The sequence below is a fragment of the Vespa mandarinia genome, chromosome 17 (assembly GCF_050613455.1).
Source record: "Vespa mandarinia isolate Hongniang chromosome 17, ASM5061345v1, whole genome shotgun sequence".
Classification (NCBI taxonomy): domain Eukaryota; kingdom Metazoa; phylum Arthropoda; class Insecta; order Hymenoptera; family Vespidae; genus Vespa; species Vespa mandarinia.
This window is the reverse complement of record NC_140826.1, coordinates 2,307,501-2,328,293: the sequence shown is the minus strand read 5'-3', so window position 1 is coordinate 2,328,293 and position 20,793 is coordinate 2,307,501. Positions and strand designations below refer to the sequence as shown.

Genomic DNA, 20,793 nt, shown 5'->3' with positions numbered 1-20,793 from the left:
AAAGAAAATAAAACAAAAAGGTTCTCCTTGATATATAAAACAAAATTCTCTAATCTTTTTCAACGTGTTAAATTAACGCGCTGACCTCGATTCGCATGCCGCGAAATATATTTCCTTCTTCCTATAAAATTCAATCTCGTAACACCTACACCAAAGTCACATGTATGAGAAATATAGAATATACGTATAGAAAATATTCACGTATTATATACACGACATCGTACTTTCACCATCGTTACTGTAATAATCCGGAATGTTAAAAGAAATGGAACGAGATAATCATCATAATATTTTCCATTATATTCCAGGAAGAATGATCATTGGATAATCAGATGGTTAGAAGATTAATTAATTATTGACGATCTTTAAAAAAAAAAAAAAAAAAAAAAAAAACCATCGAACAAGTAACATTCGAAAGGTAGTATATGTTGATAAAGAAAAAAAAAAAAAAAAAATAAATAAAAAGAAAGAAAAAAAGAAATACGTGCAGTTGCTAATTGTTAAAAGATCTCTATCGTAAGAAGAAAAGAGAAAGAAATATTTTGATTTACGAGATCAAAAGAAAAATTGCAAACTTATATATACATATAACTATATTTTATGTTTATGCATATATATATATATATATATATATATATATATATATATACACAACGTAATTATATATATATAGTTATAAAGTGAGGACGAAAAACTATTTATCGCGTGCAATGCAAGAAGCAGTAAATTTATTATAAAACAATATATACACATGTATGTATATATGTGTGCGTATATATACATATTATATCTAATGTATGTATATAATACTTTTTTTCGTATTGTATATAATACTTTAGTGCGTAACTTGAAAATTTTGTGACGTCAATGTGAAAACGATGTGACGTCAAATGTGAAAAACAAGAGTGTTAATATGTAAGTGCATTTATATATATACACACTTATTTATATATATATATATATATATATATATATATATAAAAGTGCGTGTATATATATACATATATATATATATATATTTATATAAATAAAGAAACAATAATAAACCCCTTCCGTTATTTATTATTATTTTTTTTTCCTTTTTTTCTCTTTTTTTTCTTTTTTTTTCTTTTTTAGTCCTCTTAAGTCCTCGCAGTCCACGTGCAAATTGTTAAAAAGTTTTTTTTTTGTTTTTCTTTTTGTTTTTTTTTTTCAAAACTAAAACAATATTATTGAAAGGTGCTAAGTGCTGAAACGTGAATGAGAATGTGTGTATGTTCATGATAATATCAAAAAAACAAATTGAAATTCTAATAATTATAGTGAATGTCATATACACGGTCACACACATATTATAGTAAAATAAAATAATATATATATGTACCACAACCTATAAATGAATTATTAATATATACATACATATATATATATATATATATATATATATATATTTACACATATATACATATGTACGTATGTATGTTTATATTTAATTAAAGAGAAATAAAAGAAATGGCAACGCTGTAAAAAGAAAAAAAAATATAATAATAATAATAATAATAATAATAATAATAATAATAATAATAATAATAATAATAATAGTATTAATAATAATAAATGATAATGATAATGATAATAAGAATAATAATAATATAAGACAGGATTAATAATTAATCGCTATTAATGATTTTAACGAAGATTATTCGTATAAATGCTCTCCGAATTGATAATTCCATTGGGGCTGTTAGTGATACCAAGATCAGTTGACCAAGATGGCGGCGCGACACTCTCCAAATCCTCCATGATCTTCGTGGTGTATACCTTTTAAGCACAGAAAAGTTATGGTCACGTGATTCCACCTAAACGTTCATTTCAATCATCATGCGGAACCAGCCTCAAAAGCCACTTCTTTTTCTCTCTCTCTCTCTCTCTCTCTCTCTCTCTCTCTCTTTCTCTCTCTCTCTCTCTCGTCTTTTTTGCAAACAATTCGCTTACCTTCTCATTCAACTTCGTTTTATTATTATCTGTTTTTTATATATATATATATATATATAAATTTATTTTTTGTATTATTATTATTTGTCAATTTTTTGTTTCTCTTTTTTCTATTACTTTTTTTTATTCTAACCTGTCAGTGTGATTATTACTAATCAGCTACTTCAACAGCGATGCGGTGTAATTTTTACATTTTGTTTAGAGAAAAAAAAGAGCGTGCGTGTGTGTGTGTGTGTGTGTGAGTTATGAAAGAAAAATAAGAAAAAAAAAAAAGAAAGAAGAAGAAGAAGAAAGAAAAGGAAAAAAGAAAAAAAAATTATGCATAAAAATGATCAACCTCTTCTAACTTTGTCTTACCTCTATCGGAGTTATTTGCGTTGTCGAAGAGCTCGTGATCGATGGTACAGTAGGTTGATAACCTGTTGGCTTTCTAACGAACAATTCAGCTCCTTTATACCTAGCACTGAATCTTGGTGGTGATCCGTTTGGTGTAATCCTAGGTGTAGAGCTCTATAAACAATGATAAGAAATATTTTCTATCCTTTATAATATAATACCTTGGTATTAGTATCTTAATTAATCGTAAAAAAAAAAAAAAAAAGAAAAAAAAAAGAAAAGAAAATTAATAATAATAATTTTATTAATATTTAAATCATTATTTCTTCAAAGATTGCAAATAAAATTTAAAGGAAAATTAAGTAAGTATAAATTTGCGAATTTTCTTTTTTCATCAACAAAATTTTTCTAAACAAAAATGTACGATTAAACAAAAAAAAAAAAAAATACATTATACGATTAGATAGATAAAGAGAAAAAGAAAAAATCGATTAGATAACTTATCATCGTCGTCGAACAAAACTATTATCGTATAAATATAATGAAAATAAAAAAAGAAATTCCTTCAATTAATGATTGAATTAATTCAATCATTATGATAGCCATCGATGATAAATATATTGTATAGGAAAATAAAAAAATAAAAAAAAAAAAAAAACGAAACCAACCAACCAAGCAACTAACTAACCAACCAACCAACCAACCAACTAAACAAACAAACAAACAAACAGATACACTTACTCCGTTGTTAACGTTACTGTAGGACTCGGCAAATATAGGTGTCCTGTTACCCAGAGAGCTGAGAAGTGGCGCTACGGTACTCCGTAGCTGTTCCAAAAGCGTACTGTTACCACTTAGAAAGGCACTTCTTGTTGGATTGAAGATGTTACTGGTTGTACCAGTATTACCATTGCTGCTGTCGGTAATACCAGTATCAATCGAATTGGTGTCGTTGGTTATCCTAACGCTAACCTGAGGCTCCTGCGGTATCGATCGAGTTTCGATCGGCGTTGAACTCTTCAAGGTCGCATGATATTTGAGCGTTTTAGGAGTGATCGCAACGCCCTGAGTATCGTCGACCCTCTCGGTCGTTTCTATCAGCAAGGTATTAGTAGTTGGCAATTCCGAATGTCTACGATACGTAGCTGTTCTTGGTCTGAATTCACGTCTTTTCGATGACGATTGGATCGACGTTGCCGTCGTAAAACTTTTCGAAATTTTATCGTAAGGTCTCGTACCATTGATCTTTTTCCTACTATATCTATTTGTAACCGTAGTTGTCCTTGACGTTGTCCTCTGTGGTATCTCATTCCCGTCTATCACGTTGCTCCTATCTCTTAATTTTTTCGTATAACGATCGTTACGAAAGTTGGCCTTGGTTACGCTGTTCAACATTCTCGGTTTCTTCGTTCTACCATCATCTTGTTGTTGTTCGTCAATTTCCGACGATGATTGTTTTCTTTTCGATAGGATCGTCGATGACGTATTAATCCTCTTTAATTCATCCTTCCGCGTATCAATGTCATCGCCATTGTTTGTTATATCCCTTTCGACGAAAGATTTGTTACGTCTTGTTAAAAGACTTCCAGACTTCAATCCTTTAATCGTACTTCTTGGTGTAACGTTAAAATCTTTCGTGGTTCTCGTTGTTTCGATATTCGTTAAATCTTGAGATTTCGTTTTGCGCGGTTGCGAATCCTTCAATATTGATCCATCGATCATCATCGAGGATACTTCCTCGGTAACTTTAGTCACTGTCTCAACGACGTAATTCGATGTATCCTCGTCAACCGATATCGAGGTTACCGTTCTCTCCGATACAACTCTACCCTTTTTCTGACGTGATTTCCAGGATTCCTGATCGCTACTATCAATCGTCTGATCCTGTTTAACAATCTTCTCCGGTTTTTTATCATCCTCTTCCAATCGACTACTCCTAACAATGACTTTAGCCAATTTACCAATCCTCTTCGTTTCCTCGCCAATCGGCGTATCGGTTGTTCTTAATTTTCCCGTTGAATCCAAAATATTTTCCTGTTCGTTCAATTCAGGCTTAACCAATCTCCTAGCCAATTCTAATTTCATTTTTGATCTTTCGGAGAATGAAACGCCCGACGATTTTTTTACCTGAAAAAAAGAAGAGAAAAAAAAATCCAAAATCGATCCAAATCGATCCATCCTAAGATCTTTATTTTTAATCAATCTTTTTTTTCTTTTTTTTTTTTTTTATGAAGATACAAGAAAAGATAGATAGATAGAGAGAGAGAGAGAGAGAGAGAGAAAGAGAAAGAGAGAGAAATAGAACGTTAGTTAATGGGTTACCCTGGTTATAATGAAGAAATGATCCATCTCCATGAAGAAGGAATCCTTCTCAAGGTCAGTCATAGAAATTCTCAAGGTCATTTTGAGATGATGAAGATCGTCGAGAGAAAAAGAGAGAAAAAGAGAGAGAGGGGGGAGGGAGAGAGAGAGTAAGAGAGAGAAACTTTTTCATTCACGTTTTCTACGATCTTTTTGACTACTAATATTTCCGACTATTAACTCGAATGATGTGCTATATATATACACACACACACACACATATATATATATATGTGTGTGTGTATGTATTATGTATTATAATTGTATATGAATAAGACAATATTATAATAGATATGTGTGTATGTATGTATGTATGGATTTTGTTTGTTTGATATAGTAATTTTTATTTTAAAGGAAAAAAGATAAGTCCGATATAACGTAGGAATGAAAAGATCCATCTTGCCAGAAGATTGGCAACCTGTTCGAGCCATGACATCGTCGAGCTGGTCAACAACTGAAACTTTGAAATGTTTTCTTCTTTTTTCTTTTTGCTTTTCCTTTTCTATCATCTTTTCTTTTCTTCTTTACTTTTTTTGTTTTTCTTTTTCTGTTTTTTTTTTTTTTAATTGTATTATCTTTTGTTATTTCTCGCGCTATCAAATCGATCTAATATACTCGTAGAAATAATTTTGATTGTATTACGTATACGTAAGCGTGATTTAATCTAAATTATACGTATGTTTCGTTTAATTACATTTTATTTGTTCAAATGATTTTTTTTTATTGATCGAATATTCTTTTAAAATTCGATAGTCGATTTTGTTTTACTATACAAATTTTAATATCAAGTATAAAATAATATATATATATATATATATATATATATATATATATATATATATATATATGCTTTGTTTCGATGTTATCAGATTGATTTTTCTTATAAACTTTTATGATTGATTTTATATTACAAATACTAATCTTAAAGTATATATTATGTATAGTTTATTATAATGATTGATTTTGTTGTATTAGAAATTTTAATCATTTTAATATCAAGCAAAGCTAATAAAATATTATAATTTACTTTTTTGATTTTATCAAATTGATTTAATATTTTGTAATTAAAATTTTTCGATTAACTTTGTTCTATTACAAATTCTAATATCTCTAATGTATATTTCGTTAATACTTCTTCTAATATTGTATATTTATACTGATCGATTTAATACTATAAAAAAAAAGAAAAATAAATAAATAAATAAATAAATAAACAAATATAAATCTCCTAGTCGTAAAACTATCATAATCACTGATATAATATTGTTATTTTAAAATTGAAGATAATTCTGTAAGAAAAAAAAAAAAAAAAAAAGAAAAAAAATGTTAATTCTTTCTAATAACAAATAATCTTCTACGTCTTTCTAATGTATTAATACTAATCTCTTGTTTAAACGTTATCATAAATAAAATGTACAAATCTCTTAGACCACTATTCTAATCATTGACACAACCATATACCATTTCATACAAAAGAATTCTAATCTTTCTAATACGAAGCACGATACAATACTACCTCATCTAATATTTGTACAAAAAGCTAATCTCATCTAATATTTGTACAAAACTAAATAATATTTTGTTTCTAGCTTTATCACTGTACAGTAAGTTGAATAACTATATATATAAATATAATGTTCATAGATCCATAGATCCATGATCTATCTCACGTTATTTCTTATTTTTCTCCTCTATTTTTTAATTTTTTTACGCGTGCATTTATCTAATATAGCAAAAGTGACATATTGACATTTAATGATCTATGATGATCTATGATTTATCTATTGAAATTTCCTTTTTTATTTTTTTTTTATTTTATACTTTTTTTATTTCGTTATCTTCGTCGTCGTCGTCGTCGTCGTCGTCGTCGTCGTCGTCGTCGTTATTGTTATTGTTATTGTTGTTGTTGTTGCATATGCATTTATTTAATACTGCATAAAATAATATTACATTAGTATTTTAATGATCTATGATCTATGATTTATCTATTAGAATTTTTTCTATTATTTTATTTCATTGTTATTGTTATTGTTGTTGTTGGTGGTGGTGGTGGTGTTACGTGTGCATTCATCTAATATAGCAGAAGTGATATTTTGTTTCTATTTAATGCGATCTACGGACTATCTACCGGAATTTCTTTTTTGCATTTTGCATTTTTCATTCCTTTTTTTTTTTCTTTTTTTTTTTACATATATTGCTATTGATATTGATGTTGTTGGCGTTGATATTATTGTTGTTGTTGTTGTTGTTGTTGTTGTTGTTGTTGTTGTTGTTGCTGTTGGTTTTGGTGTTGGTGTTGACGTTGGTGTTGGTGTTGGTGTTACGTGTGCATTTATCTAATATAGCAAGAGTGATATTTTGTTTTTATTTAGTAAAAGCCTGTCAGAGTGATTGTGAGGAAAGATAAATTTTATAATTCGTGCGATTTCGAACGTTCACTTGCGTGTCAATTGTCATGGTCGTCGAGTACATATATAGGTTATCTTGTAAAAGTAATACTATCGATTGATCGAGAGAGAGAGGGGGGGAGGGTGGAGGAGAGAGATAGAGAGAGAGAGAGAGAGAGAGAGAGAGAGAGAAAACGATCTACGAAAGCAATCGAATGATCTATAAGTATAAAGCATATGCCGCCATTTGCCACCATCTTTTTTCATCTTTTTCAACGATAGAAAAGGTTTCTCTATCCTTTTTCTTTCCTTTCGTTTTCTATTTATTTACTTTTCTATTCTTTCCTTTTTCTTCCTTTTCTTTTCTTTCTTTTTTTTCTTTTTTTTTTTTTTCTTTTTTTTTTACTTTCACGATATATTAAATTGTCCTTTTATTAAAAACGTTATAAATAATGAAATTATTCATCTACTGCAATAATTCCCTTTTATTTTCTTTCAATATCGTTTTAATCCATTAATATCCATAAATCATTCTAACTTTATTAAATATAAAAAAAAAAAAAAAACAAAAAAATTGTAATGTTAAACAGTGCAACTAATTTTTCATTGAATAAAATATAATTAAAAATTTCCTAATTTCATTTAAACAAACTTTTCTTTCATATTATTCTAATGTCATTAATATCAATCGATTCGATCGAAAATTTCAAAATAAAAATTATAAATTTTGTGCAAAACGAAAAAAAAATATATATATATATATATATATATATCACAATTGACGACATTGTTAAATAATAAATTGTTAAATAATAAATTTTCATTGAAAAAAAAATGTCAATCCTTTCATCGTTATAATTTAATTTTCTTTTCTGATGTACTATATTAATACTAAAAGCAATAAGTTCTAATTCTAACGGTAATTAAAAAAAAAAAAAAAAAAAAAAAAAAAAAGTAACACGATTAATTCGCGTTTTAATAAATAAAATTTCCTTCCAAAAAAAAAAAAAAAATAAGAATATAAACTTTCTCCTATGCAATTCTTTTCTACATGTATATATGTATATATATTTTTTCTCTTTTTCTAAATGCATTCATAATGATCAATCTAAAGTATCTCAGAATGAAAATATATTAATTCCATCTGTCAATCACATTGGCACGATTAGAATTTTTACTATAAAATAATTTAACTTTCTCCGTAACAATTTTCTTCTCTACGTTTTTCTAATGTATTCATACTAATCGAACTAACTCCATGTAAAAACAAGAGCTTATGCAATTATTATAATCATCGGAACGTTTTCATTCTCATTGTTAAAGAAAAGTTCGATAAAAAAGAAGGTTTCTCTCTTTTTACCCAATGGAATATTATTCTACGTCTTTCTAATACCATTAATACTAATCTCGATCTAACATTATCACGAAACAAATGCATTAAATTTTGATTTAATCTGAGATTAAATATACAAAAAAAAAAGAAAAAAAAAAAAAGAAAAAAAAGAAAAAAGAAAACAAAAAGAAAACAAAAAAGGAAGAAAGAAAGAAAAAAAATGTTCTAAACATCTAACAAAAATTCTATTACAAATATTAATAATAATAATAATATGATATATATATATATATATTCTATACATTTTTTTCTTTACTTTGTTTTTAATAATGATTTCTATACTTTTATTTAGAAATGAAAACAAAACAAAAAAAAAATATATATATATAGGATATTTGTATCGATCATTAAAAAAATTAAATCATTCGATCAATGATCCTTCTCTCTCTTTCTCTCTCTCTCTCTCTCTCTCTCTCTCTCTCTCTCTCTCTCTCTCTCTCTCTCTCTCTCTCTCTCTCTCTCTCTCCCTCTCTTTTCTCCTGAAATCTCGATATTTGACTTCCAAAGAGTATTACAAAAAGAAAAAAAAAAAGAAAAAAAAAGAAAAAAGAAAAAAGGAAAAAGAAAAGAAAGAAAAAGTGGAAATAAACGCGAGACCATAACGCGATAATAATAATAAAAAAAAAAAAAAAAAAAGAAAAAACGAAAAAAAAGAGAAAAAAAGAAAAAAGAAAGAGAAGAAAAAAAAAGAGACAAAACAAAGTATCATATTTCGATGACCTAAAATACAAATGCCCATACATCCGTGAGACGAAAATAAGTAGTTTGTTGATCGTACAGAAAACGAGTTCACTTTCTCTTATAAATGACTGAGCAAGAGAGGAGGAGGAGGAGGAGGAGGAGGAGAGTGCGGGCGTGGTATCAATGAGAAAAAAATAAAAAAGAGACAGAGAGAGAAAAAAAACGAATTAAAAAAAACCCCTCGGTCTTCTCGTCTCTTCCCGCACCCTTCCCCACGTGTCTCCACCACTCACGGCGCCTTTGCTCCATTTCGACAATTAAAATTCATTGATAATAACACTCTCTAGCGGCGCTAAAATTCCACGATTCTGAATTAGTTTCTAAACCAACAAAAAAAAAAAAAAAAAAAAAAAAAAAAAAAAAAAAAAGAGGTATTATCGTAAAAAAGAAAAAAGAAAAAAAAAAGAAGAAAAAGGAGAGAAAAATTCTACGTCTTTGATTGACCTTGAGAGTATTCCGCAATCTACAAGAGAAAAAGAAAAAGAAAAAGAAAAAAAAAAACAAAAAAAAAATAAATCCAACGAACAATATAAATCAGATGATTGGTCGATTATTAATCAAACAATGTAACATGCACGGATATTAATCTGAACAATAATCTTTCGTTTTACTTATATACGTACTTTTATGTACATGCGTGCCACCTTGCGTGCATACCGTGTGCACGTGTGCATGCGTGCATGCGTGCACGTGTACATGCATATCCGTGCACGTGTATATACGTACATATATATATATATATGTGTGTGTGTGTGTGTGTGTGTGTGTGTATCTGAACGCAGTACAATGAAAATTATATGATGGTGGGATAATAAAATGGAGGAAAAGGGGAGAAAAGGGGAGGAAAGAGATACAGGATACACACATACGTACACACATAGAACAAACGTACGATTTGACCTAAGCGATATCGTTGGGTTAGACGTTACAATTACACAGTATCAAAGGTTATTCAAGGCTGGTGAATGTTAAATTGACCTGAGATTTATGCGGAATAAGGTTAATGCTAAACCGTAAAACGTCCATTACGTTATTGCAATACACAACCAATACTAATAATAATAATAATAATAAGAATAAGAATAAGAATAAAAATAAAAATAATAATGATTATGATTATGATAATAAAAACAATTAATTATTACATTTACTTACCTCGGTGCTCGTTCTTGGTGTACTCTTAGCGACAGATATTTTGAGATTAGAATTTTTCTGCAAAAAATCATCATCGATCGATTAAAAAAAAAAAAAAAAAATAAAGAGAGCGAGGGGGATGAGAGCAGGGGGCAGAGAGAGAGAGAGAGAGAGAGAAAGAGAAAGAAAGAAAGAGTAATTTTGCAAACTTACCAATTGTGATAATCTCGCTTTAAAATCAGGAGGATAATTATCGCTCTCCTCCGAATCAGAAAGTTTATCGTTATTTATATTCTTGTCAGATTGATTCTTGTTACCCCTTCTTGTAGAATTGAAATTTTTCGTCGTACCAGGCGACATCGTCGTAGAAGTCGCTGTTGTATCTTCGATCTTTGATTTCTTCGATCCACGATTTCTCGTAGTCGATACGATCGTCGTTGTCGGCATTGTTGTTGTCGTTGTCGCTGCTGTTGCTGCTGCTGTTGTTGTTGCTGCTGCTGTTGTTGTTGTTGTTGTTGTTGTTGTTATTGTTGTTGTTGTTGTTGTTGACTCATTGTTCGTCGTACGATCGTCATTGTTCGTTGCTATTTCATTGATAACCGATTCCTTCTCGGTTGTAGAAATCGATGATTGATATTCCGGTTTTCTTCGTAGAAGTGTCCAACCAGGATTACCAACGCCACGGACCCCCGTTTGTTGACTCGTCGATTGGGATAATCTTGATGATTTAATCGACGTATTCTTCGTCGTTGTCTCTTCGTTCGTGGGAAATTTTCTACCGCGAAAACCTAATCCATAATTAAAGTAATCCTCCCTCGTGGTATTTCTCGATTGAGAACCATTTCTATTTCTTGATCTAACGCGAGACGACGACGATGATGATAGATCATCGGTAATCGTACGTGCTGATTCTCTTTGTCCAACGACGGACGTTCTCATCGTTGTAATCGATGTATCAGAAATTGGTACGTTCGTCGATTGATCCGACGTCGATGTAGTCGTTTCGATCGATGGATCTGTAAAAAGAAAAGGAAAAAGAAGAGAAGAAGAAGAAGAAAGAAAGAAAGAAAGAAGAAAAGAAAGAACAATTTTTTCTTTTGTCCTTTCCCCCATGCCAATCCTCCTCTCCCCATTAATCGAACATCGATAATCATGTACGTAACATTTAGAACGTGAGATTAAATCAATAACTATAATCGATGAATCTATAATAATAATAATAATAATAATAATAATAATAATAATAATAATAATAATAATAATAATAATAATAATAATAATAATAATAATAATAATAATAATAATAATAATAATAATAATAATAATAATAATAATAATAATAATAATAATAATAATAATAATAATAATAATAATAATAATAGTAATAATAATAAGGAAAGAAAAAAGAAAGAAAAAAAGAAAGAACAATTTTTTTTTTTGTTCTTTCCTCCACCACAACTCTCTCATTAATCGAGCATCGATAATCCTGTACATAACATTTAGAACGCGAGATTAGATCAATAACGATAATCGATGGATCTATAATAATAATAGTAATAATAATAAGGAAAGAAAAAAAGAAAGAATAATTTTTTCTTTTGTTCTTTTCCCCCGCCCCAATCCCCTCATTAATCTAGCATCGATAATCATGTACATAACATTTAGAACGCGAGATTAGATCAATAACGATAATCGATGGATCTATAATAATAATAATAATAATAATAATAATAATAATAATAATAATAATAATAATAATAATAATAATAATAATAATAATAATAATAATAATAATAATAATAATAATAATAATAAGGAAAAAAAAAAAAGAAAGAACAATTTTTTCTTTTTTTTTTGTTTTGTTTTTCTCTAATCAAAAATCGATAATTACGTACGTAATGAAGCATTCAAAACACGAGACTAGATTAATATCGATAATGGATGGATCTATGGGAAAAAAAAGAAAAAATAAAAAAAGAAAAAAAAAACAGGAAGAAAAAGGAAAGAAAAAAGAAAGAAAAAAAGGAAGAACAATTTTTTCTTTTCTCTCTCTCTCTCTCTCTCTCTCTCTCTCTCTCTCTCTCTCTCTCTCTCTAATCAAACGTGAATAATTTCATACGTAAAATTTAAAACGCCCGATTCAATATCGATAATTAAAATATTCTTACCAATAAATAATTTCGTCGTAGTAGATTCAGTTCTGATCCTTCCTCTTGAACGTCCACGATTATCCTGATCCTGTAAATTATCCAACGATCTAGATCGAATCTCCGTTTTCCTATTGTTATTCCTATCGGGCGATGATCTACGCTTTATATCGGTTTGAAATGATGACGATGATCCATTTGGTACAGATCTCGATACTATATCCAATGTTCTACCTCTCGTTCTTGAATTGATCGATTCATTATTATTATCGTCCTTCGTAATAAATTTTCTATCGTTATTTCTCGTACGATCCGTACTTCTTCTTCTTACGTCGTTTCCATTATCATCCTTATTGTACGTACGAATCGTCGTAAAATCAATGGTATCGTTTAAAACAAAATCGGCAAATTTCGAGGATCCCCTTTTTTGATTGATCGTAATAGATCGTTGAGTCGTCGAATGATGATCGACAACATTCGTCTTCGATTTTCTTCGAGCTTTCGTTCTATCCAAATTTTTCGATTCGTTCAAATTCGATCTAACGTATTCACGATCGTCGTTACGCCTTTCAATTTTTCTTGATGACGATGATGATCTAAATGATTGATCATTATCATTATCATTAATATTGATGGTCGTCAATTTAGGATAATCCGTAGTGACCAATGTCAATGGTATATCGACTCTAATACTTTCAGATTCAGTTAATTGCGTAGATTTATCCGTAGTCCTTCTTCTCGATAGATCCGTATCCTTTCTAGATCCTCTCGTTGAACCATTGTTCCTTCTCGTATTATTCGCCGTAATATCTGAATTGTATCTACGATTGTTGTTGCCCGACGATATTCTCTTTGACGAATTTTTGTCGTTATAAGTCGTATTTATTTTTCTACCAGTTCTTGACCTTGAATTTTCTGTCGTACCAGAAAATACCGAAGGTCCAGTATTAACCTCCAAATATCGTGATTTAACCTTCCTAACTGATCCAACTCTCGACGAGGCTCTTCTCGGCGTATTAACGTTCTCTTTTCTTGACCTTGACCTTATTGTTGTTATTGTTATTGAAGGCTCTGTTGTTATTACAGATATCTCCTGATTATCTATTTTACGTCCATTCTTTTTATCATCTCTTTCCGGCAAATATCTTCTATCGTTTCTTCTCGTTTGTTGTTTCGATTCGGACAAATTCGTTGTTTTGTCGGGATTGATCGTTCTATCGTTTATCGTCGATCTTTCACGATCTCTCGATCCGAAAGATTCCTTAACGACATTGACATTTCTCGAATATGTTACTCTATCGTCCTTGTTTTTAATCGACGATCTTCGAATTTCCGTATTTCTATCACGATCCACACGTGAACGCGCTAACGACGGTCCAATCGTAGTCTCGTAATTATCCAATGATTTTTTAATATCGAATCTTGCGGTACCTCGGTTAACCGACGTTTGCGATCTCTGCTTCTCGTCGACCTGGAAAGACAAGATTTATTTTTCTTTCTATTTTTTATTTATTTATTTATTTTTTTTTTCTTTTATTTTCTTCTCTCTTCTTTTATTTTATTTATTTTCTTCTTTTTTTTTTCATTCGTTTTTTTTGTTTTTTTTTTTTTTTTTTTTTTGAAGAACATTTTTAATCAATATATTAATTATCCTTATTACATTGTACACCTTCGAATTTGTATAATTGAATTTTACGTTCATTAGTTTCCATATAAATGAGAATAATATCAATTGAAATTCGTATTATTTTTATTTATTTGTATTTAACGAACGTTAATCTTTGAATATTGCATAAACAATTAATTTTATAACAAATGAAAAATTAAAATAATATAAATATTGTAAGTATATTAATTTCTAAATTAATTAATATTATATAAAACTTTTTCGTTAATTTTTAATCTTTCTAAATGTTCAAATTGTTAAAGCAAATTAAAATTAATTCAATACAATAATAATTAACGATTTCAAAAATATAAGAATTAAAATTTAATGATATTAATTTAATATCGATCAAGGATTGGAAAAGAAATAAATAGAATATAATTATATATATATATATTTATTTATTTATTTATTTATTTATTTATTTTAAATCAAAGAAAAAATCATCATTAAAAACAATTAGAAATTACGATAAATCTATCGTATGATTTCGAAAGGATTAAATTAAACGTTTGAGTTGAGTAAAAATTAAATTAAATATATATATATATATTTATTTATTTATTTATTTATTTATTTATTTATTTATTTATTTATTTATTTATTTATTTATTATGTTCTTCTTTGTCATTCCACATATCGTTTAATTTTTAATCAAAAGACAAGCTAAATTTAATCGATCAAATTGTAAGATTTACGTGAATGATCAAGGTAAACTACTTGTTATATATGTATATATATATGTATATGTTATATATATATATACCAATGTGTATATAAACACGTTTCTCAAAACAAAAAATTATTCAATAAAAATCTTGTATAAAAACGACAAAACGATAAAAATGTCAACGTAATCGTACAATTAAAATACGTATAAAGTGATCAAATATTTCCAAAACGATTGTAAACTATCGATCACCATATTTCGAAACATTTTTCAAATCTAATTTCTATCAACGATTCTAAACCTACAAGTTCAATTGAAAGTCTACGAAAGATTACGAGGAGAAAAAGAAAACAAGGAAAAAAAAAAAAAAAGAAAAAAAAAAGAAAGAAAGAAAGTAAAATGAATTGATATTTCAAAAATTCTATAGAAAACTTTGACCCCCGTCCATTATATGCGTCCTTATTTAATAATACGAAGAAATCATTAAAGAAATTAGGATGAAAAACGTTCAAAGATATGTTTTATAGGTGCCATTTGTGAATTAAAAAAAAAAAAAAAAAAAAAAAAAAAAAAAAAAAAAGAGAAAAAGAAGAGAAAAAAAAAATTTCAAAGGGACCTATCGTGGACTCATAGATCCGTGGATCCATCGGAACGAGAGTCGGTCATAAAATTTGATGATCGATTTCGTTGTTTACATAACGAATTACAACGATTAATTCGATATCGTAGTTGCAAAAGGTATTAATTAGACAAAGAGTTTAACTGGTTAACTTTCTCTTCCTTTAATTATCCTTTGATAAATTAGAATTAAATTAATGACCATAGCATCGCGATCGTCGGATGAGTAAAAGAAAAAAAAAAAGAAAAAAAAAAAAAAAAAAAAAAGAAAAAATGGGGAAAGAAAAAAAACAAAAAAAGGAAAAAAAAAAAAGTATATGGATCATGTAATATCCTTAAAGAGGCTCTCCGTATCATTTGTAATCGGACGATCTATGAAAACACAAGTTTCTAATCATAAAGAAATTAGAAAGAGGAAGCGTATTAAACTTAGTTTCCTTTTCTTTTTCTTTTTTTTTTTTCCTTCTTCTTCTTCTTTTCTTTTTGCAAGTTCAAATCAGAAGTTTACTTGAGGGAAAATAATAGAGAGAGAGAGAGAGAGAGAGAGAAAAAAAAAAAAGAAAAAAGAAACTAAAAGGGAAATTCTAATTCGTACTATTCATTTCAATGTTCACGTATCACGAAATATTTCAATATAAATCATTTTCATTGTAAAAACACGTTTGTACTATTGTTATTTGTTTTTTCTCCTCTCTTTCTATCTTTCATTTCTTTTATAAGTGAAATTTCAAAATGGAAATCAATTCATAAAAAAAAAAAAAAAAAAGAAAAAAAGAAAAAATAAATTTTGTTATATAAATCATAAATCATATCGTTTTTAATAAACGACGATCCTTCTTGCGATCGTTTCTTTCCCTCCTCCTCCTCCTCCTCCTCCTCCTCCTCCTCCTCCTCCTCCTCCTCCCCCCTCCTTTCGATAATCAATTCAAATCGTTTGGTCGATTTGCAGTATTAATTATATGCAAAAATATGCAATAGAAAATTGTTGCGGTAATCAGTAAAGTATCGCGATTAGAATAAATGAATAAAACAAAGAGTGGGCGAGAGATTGATTCAAAACGAACGAATCCATATATGATATTTTTCGATTTCTAGATCGGGGATTCATACGATTGGAATTCAACATTGTGCATTCTTATTAATAAATAAGAAAAAGAATGAAAAAAAAAAAAAAAAAAAAAAAAAAAAAAAAAAGAAAAAAGAAAAAAGAAACTTAATTTAATCTTAAAACATTTAAATGACGTACGAAGAAACAATTTCTTATTTGGCGACGTCATTTTTGAAGTAAAGAATAGGAAAAAAAAAAGAAAAAAGAAATTGCGAAAAGTACGAGAAAAAGTAAAAAGTAGTATAAGACCAAAAAAAGAAAAAGAGGCCGTAGCCAAAGGGGCAAAAAAAAGTGCGAAAGAGATAAAAAAAAAAAAAAGGGATTAAAAAGGACGAAAAAGGATAAAAAAGAAAAAAGAAAAAAAAAGAAATAGACAAAAAAGTAGAAAAAGTACAAAAGTATGGGAGAAAAAAAAAAATTACGAAAGAGGAAGAAAAGTGCGAAAAGTAGGGGAAAGAAAAAAGACGTAGAAAAGTATAAGAGAAATACGAAAAAGGATAAGAAAAAAGAAAAAATGGACAAAAAAAGTACGAAAAGTACAAAAAAAAAGAAGAAAAAAAAAAAAAAAAAAAGAATACAAAGACGGACTAAAAAAAAGATTAGAAAGGACAAAAAAAAGGACTGAAAGGTATAAGAATAGATGAAAAAAGTATTTAAAAAAAACAAAAAAAACAAAAAAACAAAAAAACAAAAAGTACAATCAAAAGTATAAAAAAGAAATTACAAGAAAAGATTGTGAAAGATGAAAAAAAAAAGAAAAAAAAAAACAAATTAGAACAAGAGACAATGTCTGTGATTTTTCCTAAGGTTTTGTTCAAGGTTCTATCTTACAAATCCGTATATGTATATATATATATATATATATATATATATATATATATACCTGTTGAATGAAACACCTTACCCTTTTTTTTTCATCAGCTGACTTAAGTTAGATTAGAAGTGTGAAAGGTGATGGCGTACGGATCAATCGGTAGCAAGAGCAAGCAGGTCGATTACTAACTTGTCGAAAGCTTGCGAAATTGATCGTAAGGATGGCAATTACCAGATAAGCCACTTTGAAACGGTAAATAGCAATGGATTTACGCAAATGGAATTAACTATAACTGACAAATTGTTCCAACACTTATCTTCAAGCTTGTTTAATCATCGAAGAAAAGAGAATCGTGAAAGATGGATAGATATAAAACGATTGAATAGAAATGAAAGATAAAAAGAGAGAGAGAGAGAGAGGGAGAGAGAGAGAGAGAGAGAGAGAGAGAGAGAGAGAGAGAGAGATAAAAAGATCGAATTCATCAGAAACATTTTTTCTTTCGATTAATTTCTCAGAGAAAAAAAAAGAGAGAGAGAGAGAGAGAGAGAGAAAGAAAAATGAAATCATAATCGATTTATAGATTCGTGCTCGATGAACCAATGAAATTAATTTCGTTCGATCAATTTCAATGATCTCCGACGAGATAATTATTTCGATCGAATAGATCGATGTGCATAGCCGGCAAGTAGTTACGATCGATCTTTGCTCAGACGATCGGATCATCCTAATGTTTCTATTCAACTTGATTAATTTCTAATACATGATCAAAGGCAATATCGATTTAGACGTTAGAAATGTTGTTCTCTTTTTTTTCTCTTTTCTTTTTTCTTTTTCTTGTTTCCATTTTTTTCTTTTTTTTTTTTTTCTTTTTTTTTTTTTTTTATGTCGAAACACATTCTTCGAATTTTATAAAGATATTTTGTAATGACGAAATTTTTTTTAAATATTTATATATATATATATATATATATATATATATATATATATATATATGTACGAAGTTTCATCTTAAAATACTTTCTCTTTTTTCATTCTAACGTTCTAACTAACGAAACATTTCACGAAAGATATTTTATTCTAATGATTATTAAAAGGTAAAATAAAATGAAATAAAATAAAATAAAATAAAAAAGAAAAAGAAGGTAACAATTCGTCTCAAGTATCACAAATCGAAAATATTTCGTATGGAAAAATTGAAAGAGAAAAAGAAAAAGAGAAAAAAAAAAAAAAAAAAAAAAAAGAGAAAAGAAAAAGAAAACAAAGAAATTGTTTGCATTTCTAATCAACGAAACATTACATTCTAACATATCTCGCATTAAATCATATAATATCCAATATTCACATAACACCTCATAATAATTCATAATGTTATTACGAAATATATATATATATATATACAAAAATATAGATATATATAGATATGAATAAACATTTCTAATTATATAGCATGTATTTCTAGTTGAAAAAAGAAAATGAAGAGAGAGAGAGAGAGAGAAAAAAAAAAATAAGTCACTTCCTGCAATCAAGAAGTAAAAAAAAAAAAAAAAAAAAAAAAAAAGGGAAAAGAAAAAACGGGGGGTAAAAAAAAAAGAAAAAAAAAAAAAGAAAAAAAAAAAGAAAATGAAAAGAAAGAATTCGTTCTCCTCGTTATTAATAAAAACTGAAACGTGTATATTAGAAAAGAAAACTTACGATCAACGATGAACGGATCTAACCGAAGAAAATCGGTCGCGTAACTTTTACCTAGCATAGTTAGTTCCGGTTATGGTTCGATCTCTGAACGTTGTTATTACGTATGTACGTGCTGCAACACGCACGATCAAAGAAACGAGATTTACATATAGATAGATATACATATAAACACACACACATATATATACAAACACACGCGCGTATGCACACAAATACATACACGCGTGTATATACGCAAAACACTTAACAACTATCTATTACTAAGTAAGTTGCAACAACTACGAGGCTAAGTCAAAAGTTCTCAAACGCACAATTATCTATAAAATTACTCAGAGAGACGATATTTAATAATTATTTACTCTTTCTTCTTTTCTTGTTTTTTTTTCCTGCTTTTTTTCTCTTTTTTTTTCATTTTTTTCCCCTAGGTTTCTCGCTCCTTTTTTCCTCTTTTTTCCTCTTTTTCCTTTTCCTTTTTCTCTCACTTTTTTCTTTTCTTTTTTACTTTTTCTTTTAGAGACATTAATTTTTCAAAAAAAAATCATGCGTGTAATTTCTCATAGAATTTGAGAGAAAAAAAAAAAAAAGAAAAAAAGAAGAGGATTAACGATCTAAAATTATTTCAAGGAATTTAAGAGTAAAAGTTACGAAGGAAAGAAAAAAATTTATATCGATTTTTGAGAACGTCAGATCTGTTAAAAAAAAAAAAAAAAAAAAAAGAGAGAAAAGAAAAGAAAAAGAAAGGAAGAAAGAAAGATAACTTTCGACTCGGTCTCCTAGATAAATTCATTTTCCTTTTTTTTTTTTTCCTAGACTCTCTTTTCTAAGCTTCTCTTTTCTTTCTTCTTCTTCTTTTTCCTTTTCTTTCTTTCTTTTTCTTTTTTTTTTTTTACTATTTCTTTTGGAGACATTAATTTTTCAAAAGAATCATACGTGTAATTTCTCATAGAATTTGAGAGAGAGAGAGAAAAAAAAAAAAAAAAAAAAAAAGAAAGGAGAGGATAAACGATTTAAAATTATTTCAAGGAATTTAAGAGTAAAAGTTACGAGGGAAAGAAAAAAATTTATATCGATTTTTGAGAACGTCACATTTGTAAAAAAAAAAAGAAAAAAAAAAGAACAAAAAAATTAAAAAATTAAAAAAAAAAAGAAAAACAGAAAAAATTATGAAGAGTATCGATATCGATATTCCTAGCTTATCGAATTAAATAATCGATTGGTAATCGAATAGCCCAAGAGGAATTTGAGAATTCGAATTGAGAGATCGACCATATCCACCAATCGTTTATTATGTTTTGAAGCTGGTGACTATATACCATATCTATGTATAAGGATAAATATACATACATATATGTATATACATATATTGTACTTATATAGTATACGCGTTTGAATATTTAGTTTCAAATAGGATATTGAGACGCTATAATTTTCCAGAAGGTTGCCCACACCTTTGAAAATAAGCGCATTGGGTTATCAATGGCTAATACCTCTCTAATTTCTATAATCATTTATCTAAACCTGTAAACAAATTAATTATCTAACTCTTCTTCTCTTTATATATATATATATATATATGTCTCTCTCTGTCTCTCTGTGATTCTCATTCTCTCTTTTTTCACCTTTTAATTTTAAAAAGAAATTACGCAATTAGATTTATTCAATGAATTGATTAAATTTCATTCATTTGCTAGTGAATTATCTAATACTATTAAATAAATTCAATATTTCTATTTATCTAATCCATCCATCTAT

The 20,793-nt window shown here is 28.1% G+C and overlaps 1 protein-coding gene across 1 annotated transcript in view; it reads right to left on the bottom strand.

Annotated features, from left to right (window-relative positions):
- Positions 1–20,793, bottom strand: part of LOC118450375 (uncharacterized) — a 59,442-nt gene that overhangs the window by 11,537 nt on the left and 27,112 nt on the right. The window contains exons 3-7 of the mRNA XM_085662098.1: positions 12,495–13,944; positions 10,540–11,342; positions 10,348–10,404; positions 3,052–4,437; positions 2,332–2,484 (exon numbers count right to left, since the gene is read on the bottom strand). Of these exons, the coding sequence (XP_085518224.1) occupies positions 2,332–2,484; positions 3,052–4,437; positions 10,348–10,404; positions 10,540–11,342; positions 12,495–13,944 (3,849 nt within the window). The remainder of the gene's footprint in view (positions 1–2,331; positions 2,485–3,051; positions 4,438–10,347; positions 10,405–10,539; positions 11,343–12,494; positions 13,945–20,793) is intronic.